Source organism: Carassius carassius, chromosome 34 (assembly GCF_963082965.1).
Source record: "Carassius carassius chromosome 34, fCarCar2.1, whole genome shotgun sequence".
NCBI lineage: Eukaryota > Metazoa > Chordata > Actinopteri > Cypriniformes > Cyprinidae > Carassius > Carassius carassius.
The window spans coordinates 25082504-25106082 of record NC_081788.1 but is presented as its reverse complement, the minus strand read 5'-3'; the positions used below and the strand labels follow the sequence as shown (position 1 = coordinate 25106082).

Here is a 23579-nt window from a genome sequence, read left to right as displayed (position 1 = left end):
CCTCTTGTGTATCGGAAGAGAATTTAACGCACATTTATTTATTTTTTATATTCAAATAATAATAAAACTCAGCTAGATCATCTTGTCTTGTGAGGGAAGGCTTACGAGTAGCTACTAGTGATTTTCAAATTGAAATTGTGGGTGTAACACGTAGCAGGACTGTAAAACATGTGTTTTAGGTATGGAAGTGGGGTATTTGGATGGGGTCCAATGGGCTTGTTCTGCCCTAAATTTGATTGGACTGATTTTGTTACACAGACCTATCAACAATGCCTCTGTCTCTAATCAATGTAAAGTAACGTTTCCATTCGAAAATTTGATTTCAATGGATCACTACTTATACACTAGTTATTACTTCTTACATGTTAAGGAATATTTAAACAACACAAATGCACTTATATCCAAAATTTAGTCAAAACTATGTTATAGCCAATTAGCTTTTTTCAAGTATTCACCAAATTCACATTACTGCTGTTAAGTGTATATTTTAATAACACTGTATACTCCCTGTATACTTTCATTATTAGTTCCCATACATTTTTAACCCATGCACCCTATACATTCCCATTCTCTTGACATTCTTCAAACTGTTCAATTTCCACATCAAGATCACACTGTTTCACACTTCCTTTCCAACATTGCACCAGAAACAAAACTGTACAACATGTAAAAGCCTCTGAAAAACAAACATTTACTTTTATATTTCACAATACAGAAAATTTGGCAAAAAATAAAAATAAAAAACCTGGAAAGGCAATTTATGTCATATAAAGAATCATAAATTAATTCCTGAAGGGGAATAGAAGTCATCCTTCATCATATTTTCTTCAGTTGTAAAAAGTTTTCAGTTAAAACGTAAGCTTATCTTATTGTATAGTTCAATAAAAATTACATTATAAAGACAATTAAAAAATCTCAGACCTCTGACAAGTCCATTAACCCAACTCTTGTTATTATGCATTCAAAGTCATTTTTTTCCCTATTTAGGCCATCAAAATTACAATAACACGACACAGACTCCTCCCTTTTCTCTCTGTTCTAATTCAGTCGTCTTTGTTCCTTGTGCTTATTAACTGTAATTTCCAGTCTTTTCCTATTTTGTGATGGAACGGAAAATCCAAGCAGGGGATTTTCAGGGCAGAACAAGCTGATTCCAGCCTTGACCTCATCTCCACCCTTGTGTGTTGGCTAAGGGAGAGGAACTGACATGCTGGTTGAGTCATCACACACTTTTGAAAAAAAGCGGCTCGTACTTGGGGTCTGACACGGTTCTCTATTTCTTCTGCAAGAATTTCATTTTATTTCCTGCAAACAAACATATTTGTTAGTAAAACACTGGAAAAATAGCTAGACAAATGGAAAAGAGGCAAAAGATTTACCAAGACCCTTGAGAAATTTGTTGACTCCACTAGGTTCAGGTTCAGGATACGAATCCAAATATTCTGCTGCTCTCATTTCAAACAGCCCTGTTAAACAAGGACAAAATATTCTCTCATTACTTAAAAGGAACAGTTCGCCCTAAAAATAAAAACTTTTTTCCAACACAATTTCTTCTCTCACCTTTAACACCCCCTTTTCTGAGCTCTCGGTCATGAATGAAACCAGCAAACATCTGCGTGTCCATGAAGAGTTGGAGAAACTGTCGCACTCCTCGGGAAGGATGAGATTTCCTGAAAGCATCTCTCTGCAGCTCTCGGGTGCCACTGGGTCCTGTGTCGCTCATGTAGAGAGAATAATGCCCGACGAGCTCAACAAAGAACCACACAAACGCCTCTGACACCAAAGTGCTCAGGTCTGATTGATCTGTTAGAATAATAAAACCACAATATGACAATATGACACATTGATACTGCATGCATAGTACAAAAACAACAACAAACAAAACAAAACAGACAATATGTATGAAAGTTTGTTTCTTCATCGGAACAGATTTTGAGAAATTTAGCATTCCATCACTTGATCCTCTAAAGTGAATTGGTGCCATCAGAAAGAGAGTCCAAACAGCTGATAAAAACATCACAAAAATTCACACCACTCCAGTCCATCAATCAATGTCTTGTGAAGTGTAATCATGTCCGTTTAAGAAACAAATCCATCAATAAGATGTTTTTAACATCACACCCTTTCTTCATGCTAAAATAAGAGTCCTCTATCCATAATATTGCTTTCTACACTGAAAAAATCGTCTCATCTGAATCAGGGGAGAAAAATGGATAAAGCAAAAATAGTCCAAAACAGTTCTAAACATGATGGTGGATTAAAATCATGATGGTGGATTTTGATATAAGAGAATAAGAGGGGATGATCCTTTTCACTGGAGAAAACATTATTATGGATTATGGACTGGTATTTTGGCTAAAAGAGATTGATTAAAAAAAGTTAAAACGCCTTGATGGATTTGTTTTTTAAAAACGCAGTTTTTCACCTCACAATATTTTAACCGTTGGACTGGAGTCGTGTGGATTATTGTGATTTTTCATCAGCTGTATGGATTCTCATTCTGATGGCACCCATTCACTTCAATCGTTGGCATGTATCATTGGCATGAGTGATGTAATGCAGAATTTTTCAGATCTGCTCCAATGAAGAAACAAACATATCATGGATGGCCTGAGAGCGAGTAAACTTTCAGCAAACCTTCATTTCTGGGAGAACTATTCCTTTAACTTTTTTTTGTTCTCTTCTAGCAAACCAAACCAAAAATATTAAGTATGCATTTTAGATCAAATGTTTGTCCAATCATATGCTCTCTAGATAATGTCTAAAAGTATTTGCTATTTGATAAAAAACAGACCTTAATCTTCCTGTTTTAACAGGAAATGTCAACATAGGAAAGAAAACTGTGCTTTTTAAGCCACTAGTCCTTTAATGTTTAGTATAACCAGCATAATGACTATTTGCTGTTGGGCCAGCTTAACGAAACATCTGTACGCCTGAAATCATACTTGTCAGCACATTCCTGACATCACTGGCCTTGTTTAACGGTTGGTTACTCATCACATAATGAATAAAAAGACAGTAGGACTTTAAAAGGTGAACATCTTATTTTGACACGATAGGACAATGGACCAAAGCTTCAGTCACATGAATGAAACCGGTTTAAAATTGAACTGAGTGTGTGAACAGATGCTGTGGGTTCAGCTGTGAATAATGGCACGTGTGATCAGTCTAACCTCCTTCCCCGTCTGTTGTGTTTTGTTCTAGGATCTCCTCCCTGTTTTCCAGTATATCCTGAAGCGCTGCCTGCAGCTTTCTAGGTAAGATACAGTCCTCATCTCCAAGCTAGGGCAACAGAGAGGAGAGAAAGATGAATATAGGCCAAATTTATGAAAGAAACAAAACATTTTGATAAAAAGACAAGATAAACAGACCCATGATTACATTTCACAAAATTATTTTCCAGCAATTAGATCTTCAGCAATTAGTGGTCTGATGTAGACTAATGTACAAAGGTTTGGAGCCAGTCATTTATTTTATATTATTATTATTATTATTTTGTTTATTTGTGAGAAATGAATATGTATTCTGCAAGGATGCATCAAAATTAGGGCTGTAAAATCGATTAATTGAGATTAATGGCATCCAAAATAAAAGTTTGTGGTTGCATAATATTTGTGTGTAATGTGCATATTTATATGTATATAAATACACACACATACATGTATATATTTAAGAATATGCTACTGATACTTTCTGCTCCACTCTTACATCTTGTTTAGACACTGTTTACCCCTTATCTTCCAGGCCAGCCCGTAACACCCCTTCTGCACCTTGGTTATCTGATGTTCTACGCGAACACCGTTCTAGGCTTACAGCTGCTGAAAGGGTGTGGCGCAAGTCCAAAAATACTACTGACCTTATTGTGTATCAGTCACTCCTATCTTCTTTCTCTGCTAATGTCTCCACTGCTAAAATGACATACTACCATAACAAAATTAACAATTCGTCTAACTCTCGCATGCTTTTTAAAACATTATCCTCACTTCTTTGTCCTCCTCCTCCCCCTCCTGCTTCATCTCTAATAGCTGACGACTTTGCAACATTTTTCATTAATAAAATTAAACACATTAGAGCACAATTTTCCACACCACAATCAGTCAAGCTCATATCACCAGCAAACCTACACTCATTTACATCCTTCTCTTCACTCTCTGAGGCAGAAGTCTCAAAACTCATCCTTTCTAATCACCCTACTACTTGCCCACTTGATCCTATTCCATCTCATCTCCTTCAAGCCATTTCTCCTGCAGTTGTACCTGCACTCACTCACATCATCAACACATCCCTCCACACTGGTGTTTTTCCCTCATCATTTAGACAGGCATGTATAACCCCACTACTTAAGAAACCCAACCTCAACCCATCTATTTTAGAGAACTACAGACCAGTTTCTCTTCTTCCTTTCATTGCAAAAACACTTGAACGAGCTGTGTACAACCAAATCTCTACATTTCTCACACACAACAACCTCCTTGACAGCAACCAATCTGGCTTCAGAAGTGGACATTCAACTGAGACAGCCTTGCTCTCCGTTGTTGAAGCTCTAAGACTGGGAAGAGCAGAATCCAAATCTTCAGTACTTATTCTGCTTGATCTGTCCGCTGCTTTTGACATGGTTAACCACCAGATCCTCCTATCAACTCTACTGCCAAAAGGCATCTCAGGAACCACACTTCAATGGTTTGAGTCTTACCTATCAGATAGGTCCTTCAAAGTATCTTGGAGAGGTGAGGTGTCCAAGTCACAACATCTATCTACTGGGGTGCCTCAGGGCTCAGTTCTTGGACCACTTCCCTTCTCTGTCTACATGGCATCATTAGGTTCTGTCATTCAGAAACATGGCTTTTCATACCACTGCTATGCTGATGACACTCAACTCTACCTCTCATTCCATCCTGATGATCCGACGGTAGCTATTCGCATCTCAGCTTGTCTAACAGACATTTCTTCCTGGATGATGGACCATCACCTTCAACTCAACCTTGCCAAGACAGAACTGCTTGTGATTCCAGCAAATCCATCATTTCATCACAATTTCACCATCAAGTTAGTCACATCAACCATAACTTCTTCAAAAACAGCTAGAAGCCTTGGAGTTATGATTGATGATCAGCTGACTTTCTCAGACCACATTGCTAAAACGGTCCGATCCTGCAGATTTGCTTTATTCAACATCAAGAAGATCAAGCCCTTTCTTTCGGAACATGCTGCACAACTCCTTGTTCAAGCTCTTGTTCTGTCCAGGCTGGACTATTGGAATGCCTTCTTGGCAGGTCTTCCAGCCAATTCTATCAAACCTTTACAATTAATTCAGAACGCGGGAGCAAGATAAATTTTTAATGAGCCAAAAAGAATACATGTCACACCTCTGTTTATCAATTTGCACTGGCTTCCAATAGCTGCTCGTATAAAATTCAAGGCTTTGATGTTTGCCTACAAAACTACCACTGGCTCTGCACCCATTTATCTAAATTTGTTACTTCAGACTTATGTGCCCTCTAGAAGCTTGCGTTCTGCAAGTGAACGTCGCTTGATTGTGCCATCCCAAAGAAGCACAAAGTCACTTTTACGGACTTTTAAATTAAATGTTCCTTCCTGGTGGAATGACCTCCCCAACTCAATCCGGGCAGCTGAGTCCTTAGCCATCTTCAAGAATCGGCTTAAAACACATCTCTTCCATCTTTATTTGACCCTCTAACTTTAACACTCACTATTCTAATTCTATTCTTTAAAAAAATCTAACTACCTTTCTAATCTTTTTGTATTCTATTTTCTTTTTTATTTATTATGCAATTGTATGTTGTGTGTGTGTGTATGTGTAAAGATCTCTAACACTAGCTTGCTCTATTCTTTTTTTTATTCTATCTGTTTTCTTTTTATTTATTATATTATTTAAAATCCAATGCTATGTGTACTGTGTTAACCTAACTGAGACTTGTTATAGCACTTATATATCATTGCTCTTTTTGTTGTTTTTGATTGCTTCCACTGTCCTCATCTGTAAGTCGCTTTGGATAAAAGCGTCTGCTAAATGAATAAATGTAAATGTTATATATATATATATATATATATATATATATATATATACACACATACATACATACATATATTAATCCTAAATATATGCATGTATGTGTGTGTTTTTATATACATATAAATATGCACAGTACACACATATATATTGTGTATATGCAAACTTTTATTTTGGATGTGATTCATTGATTTGACAGCCCTAATCAAAATTGATCAAAAGTGACAGGCAAGACATTTATAATGTAACAAAAAAGTTATATTTCAAATAAATTCTGTTTTTAACTTTCTATTCATCAAAGCAACCTGAAAAAATGTTTTCCAGAAAAATATGAAGCAACAACGGTTTTCAACATTGACGATAAGAAATGTTTCTTGAGTAGAAATGCAGCATATTAAAATGATTTCTGAAGGATCATGTGACACCGAAGACAGTAATGGCTGCTTTGTGATCACAGTAAATTGAAATATTATTTCAAATTATTATTGCATTTATGATCAAAGAAATGCAGCCTTGGTGAGCATAAGAGACTTCTTTTCAAATAACTGGGGATATTATTGACACAAAAATAATATAAGGGTAGTGTATAAGGAAACAAAATGGAATTGGATGACAATATAAATAAGGCCAAAACTTCTTAAAACTGACAAATTTATGTCTTTGACTGATAATACATAAGAGCTGCTCAGGCTGTGACTTGAGTTTCAGACTACACCCTCACAAACACGCACTTGTGACACTTTCAAAAGGACACACCCTTGTATTAAGAAACTGAAACGTGCATACACACCTGAACAACAAACTTGTCCGCACACAAATCCACAATAAGAACCTAGAAGAATAACACAAAAAAAGAAAAAAAAATGCATGGGTCTTTCAAAATAGAAAGTCACATACCTAGAATTTTTTTTTGGACCTGACAGGAACCTCAGAATGCAAAGTTAATTTTACAGTGTTTATCAGATTATTTGAACAAGACGAATGCAATCTTGTTTTCAATGAAGATTTTTATTTATAACACCTCCTACATTTTGAAATAAAGGCTCCAAAAGGATGCCTTTGTTAAAAGAACTATTATATCATTAGAGTAAAGAACATTTTAACATTCCCACTAAAATAATCTTTTGTCCAATAGAAAGGATCCTTGGATGTTAATGTTTCTTCATGGCACACACACGTAATTAATTTTTTTTTTTGTATTTTTTTTTTGCACCTGCAAAACAAGTACTTCTTTTTGATAGACTTAACTTGGATCCAAATTCAAGCTGTTAAACAATTCAAGAAATGGTGGTTATTAAATTAAACTCTGGCCATAGTCAATCAAATTTCAGAGCTCACCTCCACCATCATCATCATCACCACCATCTTATATAGGATCCATGTCAGCGTCCAAAAAAAAACTTCTCTTTCTACAAGCCAGATGAGTCTTAAGTAATTTTGAAAGTTTAAAGTTTAAATGTATCGTTCTGAAATTAACCCAGACAAATTACTGGACACATTCACACATGACCACCAATAAATCATACATCAATACTCTCTCACAGCTTAATTTTCATTCCTGTTAGAAATTAATAATACGCCACCCTGACTAAGGTCAATAGGTCAAAAAACTGAAATTGTTGAAATTATTACTAAAAACTTAATTACGATCAATACTGGTATAAATAAATCCTTGATTAGAAATATAAGTGGACTTAAATAGGCTCCTTGAAAGTGACTGACCTCCTCGATGGGCATATCCAGCACCTCAGGCAGGGACGGAGACAGCGCCCCCATCACAAAGGGAGTGGGAGAGCAGCATATGTCCAGCATGTTGGCAGGAAGCACGGGCACGAATGTGTGCTGCCATGTGAAAGGATACAACAGAGCCAAGGCAGAATGGGCACAGCGGGATAAGACACTGGCCAGAGTAAAAAACAAACAGAGTTAGGTTTGAGTTTAATTCTAGTTGGCATTCAGACTGCTATATTTGGTTATCAGCATGGGTGGTGGTCTGTACCCGAGTTTGTCTGCGATGAAGATCACCCTCCTCTCCAGCAGCAGAGAAGCGAAGACCTGCAGCAGTCTGGGCACACTGAGACAGTGCAGCAAACTCTCAAAGTCCACGTGCTCCAAACGAGAGTCCACCGGCCTGCACAGAGTCAGAACCTACACACAACAGAGACACACGGATGATTCTCCAAAGGCAGTGACAAACCTCTTCTTTGACAAATCTGTATGAAAACAATCTAAAAATATATGAAATGGTTTGACTGTATATTGTTTGTACAGTTTTAATTTATTTACAGTTTTACTTGTGTAAAGCATAATTTTAACAAATTTTCTAAAAATGTATAAAAACATAATAAAATGTAATTAATAAATAATTATTTAATGTAATTATTAATAATAACATTTTATTAAAATTATTTTTATTTTTATCAATAGGGCTAAGTATAAGTACAAGATACAACAATTGAAAAAAAGTAATTAATAATATAAATAATTCAAGAAAAATGCTAATCTCTTGATTTTTTTGTCATAGGTGTTATCACATTAAAAATAATTTTGAAAATACAGAAAATTGTAGTAAAGTATTTCCAAGCTCAAAGTTTATAGTAAAAAGGCTGTTCAAATGTGCATATGATATTCCCATCTTATTGATTTTTTTTATTTACATTTAAGAATTATTTTTTTCATATACAATTTAAATTTATTTTAACGTCATTAGTGGTTAAATTGCTTAATGTTCATGTGAAACATTTTCTTTGAAAAAATTCTTTGTTGTTTGAATTTATGGATTTTCATCTGTTCAGTGGTATGTGTTTCGAGATTATATTTCCACAATCTTAAAAAAACAAAAAAAGTTAAAAAAATTAAATTCTTAATAAAATATGTAAGTTTTTCACTGGTGGTACAACCATTAATTGTTTTTATAAAATGGCTATAAATAATAAAATAAAAATAAAATAAATGTTGAAAAATAAAACTACAAAGGTCAAGTTGTCATGTATGACTAGTAATAATGTCAAGATTTAAATGAATATTTATTATTAAGGGGCAAACTAAATTCAAAACTTTGTAAAAAAAAAAAAAAATCATTTTCTGAGAATAAATCACATGTAGTACTAAACGCTATTTTTCCTTTAAACAATATCTTCTTGCCTCATTGCCAGAGCCCGGCAGGAAGCTCTTGACGGTGATGGTGCGTCCAGGAGCAGGGAAGGGAGCCTCCATGACACTGTGCATGAAAGGATGAACCAAGGCCGGGGAAATCGCTCTCCTCCTCTCCACCTCCTCCAAGATCTACCCCCAAACATTTCAGACAGTTACAGTTCAGCATCGGTCGAACTGGTTTAGTGCTGATTAAACAGGAAATGTCCCTGACCTTTGAGAAGAGATTGAAGCAGCCCAGTCTGCTGATGATGCAGTGAACTTCAGGCAGTCTCTTCCCCTTCCCATTGGGCTGCAAGATAAAGGTCAAAGGTCAAAGGTCAAAGTTAGTGCAGATTTACCACTGACAATACACATATTATTTATTCAATCTAATATTTTTCAAACCTTCATAATGTAAGGTTTTGAAAGACATGATGAATAAAAGGAGACTTTTAGGCCAAGTATTATTTTAATTGGTTAATATGACCACCATATTTACAATCTCACCAGGATTTTGCGGCAGTATCCAAATAAGCGACTCCCATCCTCCCCCGTTAGGACAAAAGAAAACGTTTCACTGCGGGCGATAATCAAAGATTATATTAGGAGTGTGAATTAGTTATTTAGCCAAGTAACATAAATAGTTTATTATTTGCATGTTACCTGATGTGGTCCGAAGAGGGACGCCAGTCATGACAGTCAGGAAAACAAAAGTTGGGAATCGCCTTTAATCTGTCTTCAGCCTCACGAGTCAGACGTGAAGACTTATCAAACTAAATGCAAAATAAAAAGACAGAAAAATAATATTTTATCCAAATCAAATATATAATGATGACATTTTTCTATATTGACTTATTATTTAAATATAATAATATAAAAGTAATATTAATAAATTAATTATAATGTATTTAAAATGAAAAATTATTAATTATAATATATTGTTATTATATTACATTTATATAAAATAACTCTTACAGCATATAAATACATATTATATATAGTTTTATATTATTATTAAATGTAATTATAATTAATTTCAGATTAAAATGTAAATTATTCTATTATATTTATATAAAATAATCTGAATTAAAATATATAAACATAAAAATACATTTATAAATATATATTTATATATAAACATAAATATATAAATATTTAATATAAATATAAAAAAAGGAAGAAAATTCATCATTTCCATGTTATTTTTCCCAAAACATCATATTAGAAGTTAAATGCGGTGTCAAATATTTTCTATTTTAAAATGTAATTTATCCCTGTGATGGCAAAACTAAATTTTCAGCATCATTACTCCAGTTCTTCAGTGTTACATGAATAATTAATGTATTGACAATTAAAATGTAAATAATGTTATTAGAATGTTTTATTATATTTATATACAATAATTTGAATTATAATATATGACAGACATTTAAAAAATAAATAAAATATTTGAAAAAAAGAAAATGGTGAAACACACACTCCACAATTCAAATCTCAAATGACGCTCTGTCCTATATTATTTCCAGATTTTGTCATTACAGTTTATAGGTCTCTTTACCTTAGTAGGAAACTTTTGTGTGATCTCAGGGATGTATGTGTTTTCGGATAAAGCTTTTCTAAGCGACACAACCACAAATTGCTGGAAAAGCTGCTGCTCTTGTAGTTGGATCAGGTCCCTCTCTAAAGTGCGGTAACCCGGTCGTCGCTTTAAAGTTGATTGAATGTACACTGTGCGCTGGGAGTGATCTATGAGGAAAAAAATGTAAACAGCATTGATGGGTTTATAAAAATCGCTAAACTGGTTTGATATACAAGTTAAACTTGAATAAACGAGAGACACTGACCTTTAGAGCTCTCCTCAGGATCACTCTCTGTTCCACTCAATTCATCTGCCATAAAACACACATTTACTGCATGATTAGACTTTCTCTCTTGGTAAACCAGCTAAATATGAAATATGCATCCTCTCACCTCTGGTTGCTGTCACCCATACTCGTTTCCTTCCTCTTTTGGCTTCAAATATCTCCTGGATTCTGTTTACAAGCTACATGAGAAACACAACAAACAATATTTCATTAGAGTTCACTTAAAGTAATATTCCAGGCTGATTAGAACTTCAGTTTGTACACTACTGTTCAAAAGTTGGGGGGACGCCGTAAGATTTTTTTAAAATGTTTTTGAAAAAGTCTTTTATGCTCATCAAGGCTGTATATATGTTAATCAGTAACAGCAGTAATACTGTAAAATATTTGTACAATTTAAAATAACTATTTTCTATTTTAATGTCTTAAAATGTAATTTATTCCTGTGATCAAAGCTGAATTTTCAGCATCATTACTCCAGTCTTCAGTGTCACATGATCCTTCAGAAATCATTCTAATATGCTGATATGCTGCTCAAGAAGCATTTCTTGTCATCATAACGTTGAAAACAGTTGTTCTTCTTAATAGTTTTGTGGAAAATGAGATTTTTTTTATTTCAGTATTCTTTACAAAATGCAATTACAATGGAAGCCCCACAAATACATGTTTCAAATACGAAACAGATGCAACCAAAATACAATACTACAACCATGAGACTAGATGTGTCATAATGACCAGCGACATGTGTCTACATGTGTATGTCTGGCCAGAGAAAATGTTATAAGCTAATTATGATTCATAGTTATGGAGACCACATCACACAGTAAGACAGCAACTGTTGGGACATTTGCCCATGATGAGCGGAAACAGCGTGGTGGTGCTTTCCCCCGATAAAAACATAATGCTCACCATGTGTGTGGACAGTAAAGGCCTTTTTATGCACTGCTCAAAGCACGTGTCATGCACTGCTTTGACCTCCACATGAGTTTCAAATAGTGTCACGGGAGAGTGATTTTATGAGGTTGCTAGGTACCAGAATGCAATACACTGAACAATACAAACATGAACTTGAGCTTAGAAATTAAAAAGTCATGACTTTAATTCATCACAGACAGAAAAAAAGACTTGATTGTGGGTTTATGAATCTTTACTGTCTTGAGATGCTCTTTGTGAGTTCAAATTGGTTTAAAACATGATTACATGATACGGTCTCACTTTAGGCACAATAACAACCTGTCGGACCACAAAGGACGAGAAAGATTTACAAATCAATAAAATCAGTAAGGTATGATTAAAAAATATAAATGAATGAAAAAGTATGCCTCAATCAACATAAGAAAGATTACTCTTAAACATTTCTTATGGATTTGTACTCTAAAACAGTGTATCCCGCCTGTTTTGGTCTTATGTACTCCATAGCCCCTCAGCAAAACTTCTTACTTTTTAAATCATATAGTATTACATATCATTAAGCATCATCAACACTAATATTATTATTTTAAAAGACAGACTTAGCAAGTAGGTTCTTAGGTTGAAGAAATATAGAACATTATGTTGTAACTGCATTTAGCTTTATATTAATCTAAATAATGTGTTAAAACTATATTTAATTTTTTTAAAAATTGAATTAAAGCTGAAATAGTATATAAATATTAGATGAAAAACTTAAACTTCTAACCCTGAGAAAAGTTGCCTTGGCAACTAAAAATAAAACAATCTTAAGTACTAAATGTGCTAAAAACTAAACTACAAATATATTAAAGCTAAAAAAAACTATCAAAAATGATGTGCACAAAACACAATTACTAGAATTTAAAATGAAATCTGAAAATATAAAAACAAAAGCTAATACAAAACATTAGTTATTACTTTAATACTATATAATAGTATATTATTAATTAAACGTTTGGTAGTGTCTTCAGATAGGTCACTTTGAACACAAGAAACAACATCTGTGCTGGTTACTCAGCACATCCTAAAGGAACTGGACATTTCCCACATGCTGTTTGATATTAAAATGAGTGATTTCTATTGAAGGCAGGACGGTTCTAACCTCCCCTTTCTGCTCGCTCTCATTATTTAAACAGCATTTCTCCATGAACTACATCTACGCTGCCTGACCTACTGAGTTTAGCTTTTCCAAAATAACTGTATGGATCATACTGACACAAAGCTGAACATAGCTGATTAGTCAGCAGTGTCCAGTATGATGCACAGGCACTTCATGATATTCCTCAACCACTTGTGCTCAAAAAGGGAGCGTTTCCTGCCACCATCCATCTATCTTCTCACCACTTCCTCCCTCCCTCTTCCTCTTCAAGCATCAAAGCTGACATTTCTACTCACACTATGTTTTTCATGTCTGTTTCTCTTTCTACTTATATTCACTTCTAATTTATTCATGAGAACTGGGACAAAACTGGCTAGAGAATTGGTTTATGTATCCAATGTATCAAAAATGGTTTGTGTATGAACTAATTACTCCACCCTACATAATATTTGTTGAATTAAATCTAATACTTGTTTTTTAGTTTACTAATTTTAGGGTGCTGATTCCAAAAATAGTGCCAAAGTGTCTCTATATTGTAAGCAATATGATCACACTATTAATAATTGCTTTAATGAGCTTCTGTCTAAAATTAATTCATGTTAGCTAGCTGTATGATTTTATTATCTTGAACTGTTCACTTATGAAATGAACATTACTTGGACACATTCACTTCTGCTTTGTAATGTAGAAACATGCAGTTTCTGTAACGCTGCTTTGAAACAATGCGTTTTGTTAAACGCGCTACACAAATACATTTGAATTGAATTGAACTTCCCCACTAAATATGCTGACATTTTTATTATTCTGTAGCATGTTTATGGTAGGTCAAAGGTCAACGTAAAATTTTATTTATATAGCACATTAAAATAACAAGAATGTTGACCAAAGTGCTTCACAAGCAAAGCAAGTACACACAAATAAAACAGGTATGGAAGGTATTCAGTCCAATCATAACAAGATAATTTAAACAAAATTTAAATATATAATAAGAAGATTAGAAAAAACACCTACTATATCCCAAAAAAAAATAACAACCCCTAGCATTTAAGAGATACATAAGATAAACCCAAATTAAGAATAAGCCTGAGAAAAGAAGTAGGTTTTAATTGATACTTTAAAAAGGCTTAATGTAGGAGAAGCTCTGATAGTTAAGGGTAGTGTGTTCCAAAGTTTTGGAGCATAGACTGAAAAAGACCTGTCGCCTTTTGTTTTCAACCAAGATTTCGGAACATTTAAAAATGGCTGGACTGAAGATCTGAGTGAAGACTGCGCTTAAGTCCAACAGAACAAGGACTGCACAGTTTCCAGTCAACTGATAACAAAATATCACATGTATGAATGATTCTGAAAACATTATTTTATGCCTAATCCGGATTTCAAGATTAGAATTATGGCCAGTAACAAAAGAAAATGCAAATATGACCATGATGTTTTATGCTACAACTGCAGGTGTTTTACTACATCCAAACAGTGACAGAAACCTACAGATTTAAAATAAATTAAATAAAAAGGCCTTCATGTAAAGTTCTATTACATTTAGTTGAGTTTTTGAACATATTTTCCCACTCCTTCAGAGATTGTTGAAACGTTGAAACTGTAACTTTTGACATTTGTCTGCTTTTTGTTATTTTGTGCATTAAAGCTAAGTCATACAATTTATTTTGTGAAAAAAACTTTAGCTACTGTAAAGTTTGTACTGAACTAGGTATTATCAACTACTGAAGGTAGGTTTTTCTATAAAGATTTTGGGCTGTATTATAAGCATTTGAGAGCAGCTTCTGTTTATAAAAAACTGAAGAATTTATTATGTCATGTAAAAGTGTGGTTAAAGTTCACATGCATACAATCAGAGGAACAGGTGAATGTTGAGCAATGCTTAATGATGCCTGAGGCACATGTTTATGCGTGTGGGTTTACCGGGGGTTGTCGGTTTGTCTTGTACGTAGTAGCAAGTTTGGCTGCTGATGATTTAGGAGTGCTTGTAGTGGAGGGATGTGTAAGTGTCATAATGGATTCTTTGCGGTCCCTCCCCACTTTATCCAGCCTGTCGCCGTTAAGTAACAGTGTGAAAGTTTTCTGTGAGATCTGCATTCAGTAACAGACAAGAGAAGAAGTGGCAAAACAGACAGTTTAGCTCAACAATTAGCCAGTGGCCTTCATGTTCATTTCTTTTTCTAATTAATAAACAGTGGCAATAAATGAAAGTCTCTTATGATCAACTAGGCTGCATTTATTTGATCAAAAATACAATAAACCAGTAAAATCTTATTACAATTTCAAATAACTGATTTCTATTTGAACTCATTTTAAAATGGAATTTGTTTTTATAAGGGCAAAGCTGAATTTCCAGCAGCAATTACTCAAGAATTTTTTTTATTATTCTATTATTTTCATTATTATTATTATCAATATCTAAAACAGTTTGTGGAAACAGTGATGCATTTTTAGGATTTTTTTGATTACTAGAAAGTAAAAAAAACAGCACTTATTAGATAAGTAAATCTCTTGTAACATTATACATGTCTTTTATGTCACTTCTAATCAGTGTTGGGGGTAACGAGTTACAAAGTAACGGATTACAGTAACTATATTACTTTTTTGGGTAACGAAGTAAAGTAACGCATTACCCTAATAATATTGGTAACTACACTACTTTACTAGACTACAGGAACGTGCTTTCCTGTGTTACACAAGATGTGTTTGCCTTTGTGTAAAGTTCTGGGCCGGGTTTCCCTGATCTTAGTGCTTAAGAGCGTTTTCTACGAGTAATTTTACGATCGTTCGTTATTGTTTCACGTGCGTTTCCCAACAATCACGTAGCTGTGCTTTAAGTGCTGCTTAGAGGAGTCGCTGTCTGTTTGTCAAGTGCTGAAATTTCACCTTATAGAATGACTCGTAATTGTAGTACACGCTCGTTTATTGACATTAACCTAATGCTGCATTCCAGACAGACAACTTGGATATAATAACTATAATACAATACTATATTATATTATAGTGTATAATATTATACTTTACATAATAATATATAATGTACTTTTTATACAGTAGAGAGAGAGAGAGAGAGAGAGAGAGAGACGTTAATTCCGGGTCTAATACATACATAGCTGGTTTTCATGCACTTCAGCAAGTCATTGACATATTTACATGGATAAAAACAACTTAATCTATTCAATTATTTCTTAAAATAGCCTTATGAAATGTTTTCCCCCCTCCAGAACTGCACTGAGAGTCATGCTGCGTTCACTTCATGAGCATTTGACCATTTGATTGGAGTAAAACTAGCGTCACATCACAAACACGGAACTGTAAAGGTATTCACGTTAAAACGTCAAAATAAAAGTCCAGTTTAATTTAAAGACAAGTATTTGATTAATAAAATTAAATGTTCAAAAAGAATCTTACTGAAATCAAACTTTTGAACGATAGTGCATATGCTACATACTGAAATCTGACTAGATCTATAGGCATTTACAATGACAGTCACCTTGATGTGTGGGCTCTCTCTCTGTCCAACTGTGTAGTTTCGTGGCCGTCTTATAGGTAAACACATAGGTGAAAGTTTGATGTCTTCATATGGGTTCTCTTTTGATATATCCGCTGCAAATGATTAATTGAAAATGAGAAGATCTACCATTAGCTACCATAATAATAAGTCATGCAAAAACATTTAAGTGTTCTCTACTATAGCTTAAAGACAAATACGGATGTGCAAAACAACATGATTTCTAAATCAACTAGTCGGCGAATAAGATGCCTTTTTGCTTTCAAAAACAGCTAGATGGTCTAATGCAGCTATCTTGGGAAGCATTTTTAAAAGTTAGACTATCTAATTAGCATACCATCTCAAAACCAGAGCAAGATATGATGAAATGGGCAAAAACATCTATGTAAGCATGTTAATTAATGCAAGCAAAGCATGTCAAAACATGCAATACTAAAAATAACAAAACTAAAAACTGTATACTGCTCTTAAAAAGTTTGAGGGTCGGTATGATTTTTAAATGTTTGTGAAGTGTCTTATGCTCAAGGCTGCATTATTTGATTAAACTACAGTAAAAACAGAACAAATAACGGTTTTCTATTTGAATATATTTTAAAATATAATCTATTCCTGTGATACAAAGCTGATTTTTCAGCAGCCATTACTCCTGTCTTTAATGAAATAATAAAATAGAATTACAATATGCTGATTCGCTGCTCTTTTTGTAATATTATAAAAGTCTTTACTATCACTTTTGACCAATTTAATGCATCCTTGCTGAAAAAGAATATTAATTTCTTTAAAAAAATAAAATAAAAAAAAATTATATATATATTTGAACCCAAACATTTGATTGGCAGTGTCCAAGAAAAAAGTTGAGTTTTTCCAGTCAGGGCAGATATATTTTCTACTGTGCTTCTTAGTAATATCTGGTCAATGACGTGTGTCTTGGAGTTCTCAGAAATCACTCACAAATGACATCCTCATAGATGCTGTCTTCAGACCAAGCATGGAAAAGACCAGAACGGCGGCCCTCCTTCCCTCTAGAGGCCTGTTGGGCTGTCAGCTGTACCACATCCTCAAACTCAAATGACTTCCTGTGAAGAAAGAGACCAAGAGTGAGAACAGTCCCAGTATTGTGATTCAACAGTTTTTGAGTCTTTCATAAAGGGTGACCATTAATCCAAAAAGGAATGTTCCAGAATTCATATCAAACAGTTAAATTAGACATGATATAGAATTGATACATTATGTCTGGAACAGACACTGGGTTTCAAATGATTAGGTAGAAAAACAATTAGAGGAAGGAGGAAACACAACAGCGTGACCAGAAGAGTGTTCAGAAAGCCCTTGAGTGACCTCAGCAAAAGTAGAAACAAAAAGTAGGAACAAAAGTAGGCCAAATGTGGACAGAGACATGAGAGTGAGAAAACGATGACATAAACTGTCACTTTAAGGCTCTATGATATTCTGGCTTGGATCCTTCAGTGTCTATGGGGTTTTGAAAATCTTACCACTTTGAAAAGTAATAGCACACCTCTCCTGAACAAGACAAGGTAAGGCATGTCGATTAGAGAATGTTTCAAGCCAACACCTATTGTTCTGAGGATATTTCATTGTGACCAGGTTCAACAGGTTTTGAAAGCCAGCAAAATGCTATTTATAAAGGGTTATCAACCAGTTTTTTTGTACAATATAATTATATGAGGAAGTTTTGGAATCTGCCGTTTTATTAACCCAATTATTTAATGACTCATTTGATGGCACGACATTACTAGAGATGCAGCAAAATGAAAATATGACACACTGGGTCAATTTTATTTTAAATTAGAAAATTAAAAACAGAACTGAAAGACTGTACAGTGATAATGGTGGAAATGGCATCATATGAATCTAAAAATGATGTTAAAGATATTACTGATGGCAATTTTGTATTTGATCTCGTACTTCATTTGTATTTTCTTTCTCCAATTTGTAACCCAAATGATTGTTTTGATGTTTACATGCCTGATACCAACATTTAAAGCCTCAATGAAGGAAAGACTTTGTTTATGATAACTAAACAAATTCTAAATATTGCAATATTTGTGTATGAGTGATTACCTAAATATATTTAATGCAGCGTCTGACAGTATCTAGTTTAAAGAACTGCAGTATCTACAGTATCTAGTTTAAAACCTCCCTCCTTTCCTTTTCGTAAATTTGGGATTAACTGTATACTGTGATCTGCACTGTGGGAAAAGTATTCACCTGTTCTTTCTGTTTCTGGAAAACCCGTTAACTGGACAAGGAGGAGGTGGACAGCTGGGTGGCTTTAATATGTTGTCATGCTTCCAGACTTGATTCGATTTGCTGACTGATGGAGTCTGGTTCTCTAATTGGATCCACTGGCCGGGCGAACTGCTTGCACCCTTGTACTGGAATGTACGCTGTGGTTTAGGTGGAGGAGAAGAAGGTCCAATTTCACCAAGACACTTAGTCACCATCGAGGAATCCTTCTCCCACAAAGGTTCATCTGCCTCCAGTCGTTTCCAGAAACCCCTGGAAGTGTAAAAGTTCCCCGGAGGCAATGACGCCTCTGGATCATCTACACATTGAGGTAGAGATGTATTTTTGTCATCTGTGATATGGTTTATCTTGATATTATTGCTTTTAACATTCAGTTTAGCCACTTGGCCTTGGGTTACAGTGCTTAAAGGCTTAGTCACAGGAGTTGATGTTACAAATTTATTCGAATTAGATCCATTTCTTAGGAAATCAGATTGGATTTCTCCTGTAATCGGTCTAATAGTCATCTGGTTTTCCCTGAAATCTAAACCCAGGCTTTTGGCTTTTGATACAGTTGCTTTGTTATGACCTCCATCATTGCCATCAAGTCCATTTCCAAGGAAGTCCTCTGAAAGCCTACTAGATGCAAGAGCCCGCTGGGGCTTAATATGCCCACTTCGGACGTCCTCCTGCTGGCTAAGTCCCTCCCACTGGGAGATTTTCTGCTTGATGTTGACGGCAGGTTCTCGTGTGATTGGCCATGCTGACGTCGTCACCGTCTTCCCTCCTGTTCCTCCTGCAACTACATTCCCCTCTCTTTTTACATGGTCCACTCCAAGGGCCAGCATGACGACGAGGCTGCCGTCACACCACAGGACTGTGTGGCATTGCAACAGCAAGCCTATCAAGGAAGAAACCCTTCATTCGTAGTGTAGAGATGTTAATACAGTTCACAGAAGAATGCTTTCTCTGTAGGATTCGATTCCTCTGTCATTCTTCCTTCAGTTTGGAGTCTGCAAAGAAAAAAACAACAACTCAACAAGTGGGTTTAACTTAGTGCGGCAGAATATATAGCGTAACTAAATCAGCATAGCTTTTGCAATTTAATTAGATAAATATATGCTTTACTGGTTTCAAGCGCAGCATTTACAATCATGTACTTCGAAACAGTGTCTTAGCATCTACTCAAGCTGTTCTGAGCTCAATGGTTTGATTTTACAGTATTTTTTATTTGTAATCCTTCATTTTCTTTATTTCTACAGTATTATTTACTTTTTTATTATTTTATTTAATATCACATCATATTTTATTATATAAAAATGTAAATACTAAATAAAATACAAAATTGCTAAAAATTGCAATAATGATTTTATTGTTGTTGTTAATATTATAATACAATTAAATAATCATTATTGCAATTTTAACAATTTATAGTTTTACAGAGTTGTTCAAAAACAGCAGGGATGTGGCCTATGAAGTCACTTTCAAACTTTCAAAGATTCCTTTCTTTTTCAAAGATTTTTTTTAACTGAAATGGTTACTGAAAGAGGTTCATTTAAAAAATAGTGTAAACCAAAATATGATGAACACCCACATTTTTCACCAAGATTTTACACTCAAAAAACATCTTTATAGTAAATATATTATAGTAAATATTTTTCCTAAATATTGCCTTTCAAATACTCTTAGTGAAAATTCAAGTATTATATATATATATATATATATATATATAAAAAGAAAAAAAAAGAAATCAATATCGTGCAACTCTAGTTTAACTAACAAACACATTTGGCACACACAAAAGCTTGTGGTCCCTGTATGCTCTATAAAAAAAAGCAGGAAACCAAAGATTGGCACCGTAAAGGTCAGCAGTGAACTAAAAATTAAAATTTTAACAAAATGGAGATGGACAACCACATGAATATGGGAGAAGACAAAGCATTGTGGGGGCCTCCATCCCCAGGAACACCCACCACCCCCACTCTCACCCCTTCCAGCTGGGCCTGCCCCAAGCACTGCCGTGCATTAACACACTTGAGCATAATATAATTCAATTTCACTCCTCTCCAAAAGCTTCTTTCAGGTGCGGCACGAAAAGGACAGGCATTCCAGTATTTCCACATCCATGTGCGCATAATAGAAGGGCCTTCATTGTGGCACAAGAACGAGCGGTCAGCACATCAGTGAGGAAAATATGCAAGATTTCATGCATGTTAATAAACGCTGGTATCTATGCAACAAGTTGACAACAAAAAGAGGTTAGTTGAAATTACTCATTCCTGCATCAACTGTAGATGGGACAGATCTTGCAGCTCTTATACAAGCCCTCATCTGTGGCCAAAGTGTTTTGGACACATTACACATTACGCTGAGAGTGAAGACCTGCTGGAATTTCTTGGCACTGGGACTGAACGACATAATTCGGTAAATACGACCATATTTGATCAGCCTGACCCAAAAATGATGCCTTTGTTCTGGATGACCTACATCTAACAGATGCACTGGAATCTCTCCGTGATTTGAGACAGATCCCATCCCCCTTGATCATCACATCTACTGACCCACTTGTGTCTAAAAGTGTGTGCAGGAAGGCCTAGCCTGTGTTTCCTGATTCACCGGAAGGCCGGATCAGCAGAACGTCTATAACGATGTTTTAACAAATTTTAATCTGGTGTAGTATTTCCAAGCATGTTTTTTTGGTGACTCAGATGTCTGGCATGAAATTGAACACCGCAGAGTCCACAGGCGCAGAACGGTGCAGATGGTCTGTGTAGGTTTGGACGGGCCAGACCAGCAGTTAATCACAACTTCTGAGAGTCTGTGAGTAAGCCGCCTAACTCCAGTCATTCTGACTTAAACTTCCTGAATGTATGTGAAGGGGACGTTCTCATGATGTTAACCCACAACCTGAGAGGCAGTATAAATCCTTTCTTTCTTTTCTCCAAGGCACCTGCTTCCAGGTATGCCAACAAAGCTCTGTGTTTGGGGTTTGGTTATCAAAAGAGTCATCAGCAACCACAGACATACACAAAACACAGCAACATCAACCAGACAGTAGTATTCCCCAGCCCTCAAATGATGGAAAATCAAGACATAATATTACCTTGGACAGGTGATCCACCCACCCCATGTACTTGTGCATGAGAGAACATGCCTCTGGGTGGAGTAGATCAGGAGTGTGGGAAAGTGAGTGAGTTCACTGTCAAAGCTAAACCTGATCATGTTTATATGACAAAACCTTGTGTCAAACACTGCCAAGCAGATTGAGCTGTAAAATTTAATAAATGACTTAACTATAAAAAAAAATTGACTTTATCCAACAAAAACAAATTAATTTGTGCGGAGTGTAATTACTTTAAGAGTAAACTTTAACAAAGTTTAAATGTTAATAAAAGGCGTCTATAATGAGACTTGAATAAACAATTAAACAAAACATAAAAAGGATATTTATTATGAAAGGCTCTAAAACCATGTACGAAAAATAATATAGAAAATTATCAAATAGCCTATAATTAAATAAAAATGAAATAAATTCATTAAAACATTTTTACATTAATCAAAATAAAACAACAAGAACATTTAACGTTTATATTCAGTTAGATAACATTACATAAATCAATAAATAGATGAAATACTAAATTAATAAAACCAGCGAACCAGAGCGCTATCATTATACAGCCAGTTTAGAGCTTTTGTTATGAAAAAATATAAACTTACTTAGGCAAACTTGTTCGCTGTTTCACTATACATATGTTCGACTTCGCCGAAATATATGTTTTTAAAACAGTTCATTTAGAGTAAATACTGAGTCTGTAACTCTGTTGTGAACCCGAAGTCTTCATATCTCACGGCTGGTAAGTTAGCCAGGCGGCTAAAAACTTCCTCGAGGGGTCAAAAAAAGACTTGTATCCATTCACTTTCACAGCGACTAACCGACGTAACAAAGTACCAAATAATTCCCTGCATCTGGCAACAGTGTAACTCCTGGTGTTGTTTATATTCCCGTCAGAAACTGCTCTCGGCGTTCCTTGAGGAGTGGATGTGTTCGGTTAGTCCTCCTTCTGTGCTGTCAGTTCCCCATCTGAGCTTCAGCTTCAGTTCCTCTTGAGAGGATGAAATCAGCTCACGAACTGCTGCTGCAGTAAATTAAAAATATCTCTTCATAAAATGACCCATATGTTTTTGCTAGGAACTGATTCGATAGAAACTCAAACTGAAACCGAAATGCTACTTTATTGTCTTTATTTTATTGTTTTAACACTTTAGTGACATGAGGCAAATATATGCTAAAACTACTTCACATTAAAATGCATTGGTAATATTTTATGGGGAGCAGTTTAGCCCATAAAGTGCTCTTTAATATTAATAGGTTACAAGTGTACTATGTAATTTTGCGTGTATTTCGTGTGCGTGCGTGCGTGTGTGTGTAAGTCTGTGTTATTTCGGTTTACACACACGTTTTAAAATGTTGTATTGTAAGCACATGTGTGATTTTACATAATAATAGCCTATGCATACATACATACAAATATATATATATATATATATATATATATATATATATATATATATTTATATATATATGATAAACAGAAGTGGACCAAGAACTGAACCTTGAAGAACACCCTGTGAAACTGAAGCAGTGGCAGATTTATACCCTTATATGGTGATATAATATTTTCTATCATTGAGCTGAACCAGTGATACAAATATCAGTGAGGCGAGAGATAAGTATTTAATGGCAGTCTG

At 34.8% G+C, this 23579-nt stretch overlaps 1 protein-coding gene across 2 annotated transcripts; it reads right to left on the bottom strand.

The window, feature by feature from the left end:
• Nucleotides 1–186: 186 nt before the first annotated feature.
• LOC132114853 (DENN domain-containing protein 2C-like) lies at nt 187–22931 on the bottom strand. Of its 2 annotated transcripts, none has more exons than XM_059523213.1 (19): nt 22548–22931; nt 18813–19843; nt 17535–17659; nt 16566–16678; nt 14996–15163; nt 11138–11210; nt 11011–11055; nt 10725–10912; nt 9830–9939; nt 9674–9743; nt 9399–9476; nt 9176–9316; nt 8031–8179; nt 7754–7931; nt 6822–6863; nt 3174–3282; nt 1561–1803; nt 1380–1466; nt 187–1305 (listed from the first exon to the last, which is right to left on the bottom strand). In XM_059523213.1, exons 2-19 carry the CDS (start codon nt 19676–19678, stop codon nt 1274–1276), a joined length of 2817 nt encoding a protein of 938 aa, XP_059379196.1. In that variant the 5' UTR covers nt 19679–19843; nt 22548–22931; the 3' UTR covers nt 187–1273. The 2 variants fall into 2 exon arrangements, with proteins under 2 accessions (XP_059379196.1, XP_059379197.1); XM_059523214.1 differs by having other exon boundaries at nt 18813–19731.
• Nucleotides 22932–23579: the final 648 nt, after the last annotated feature.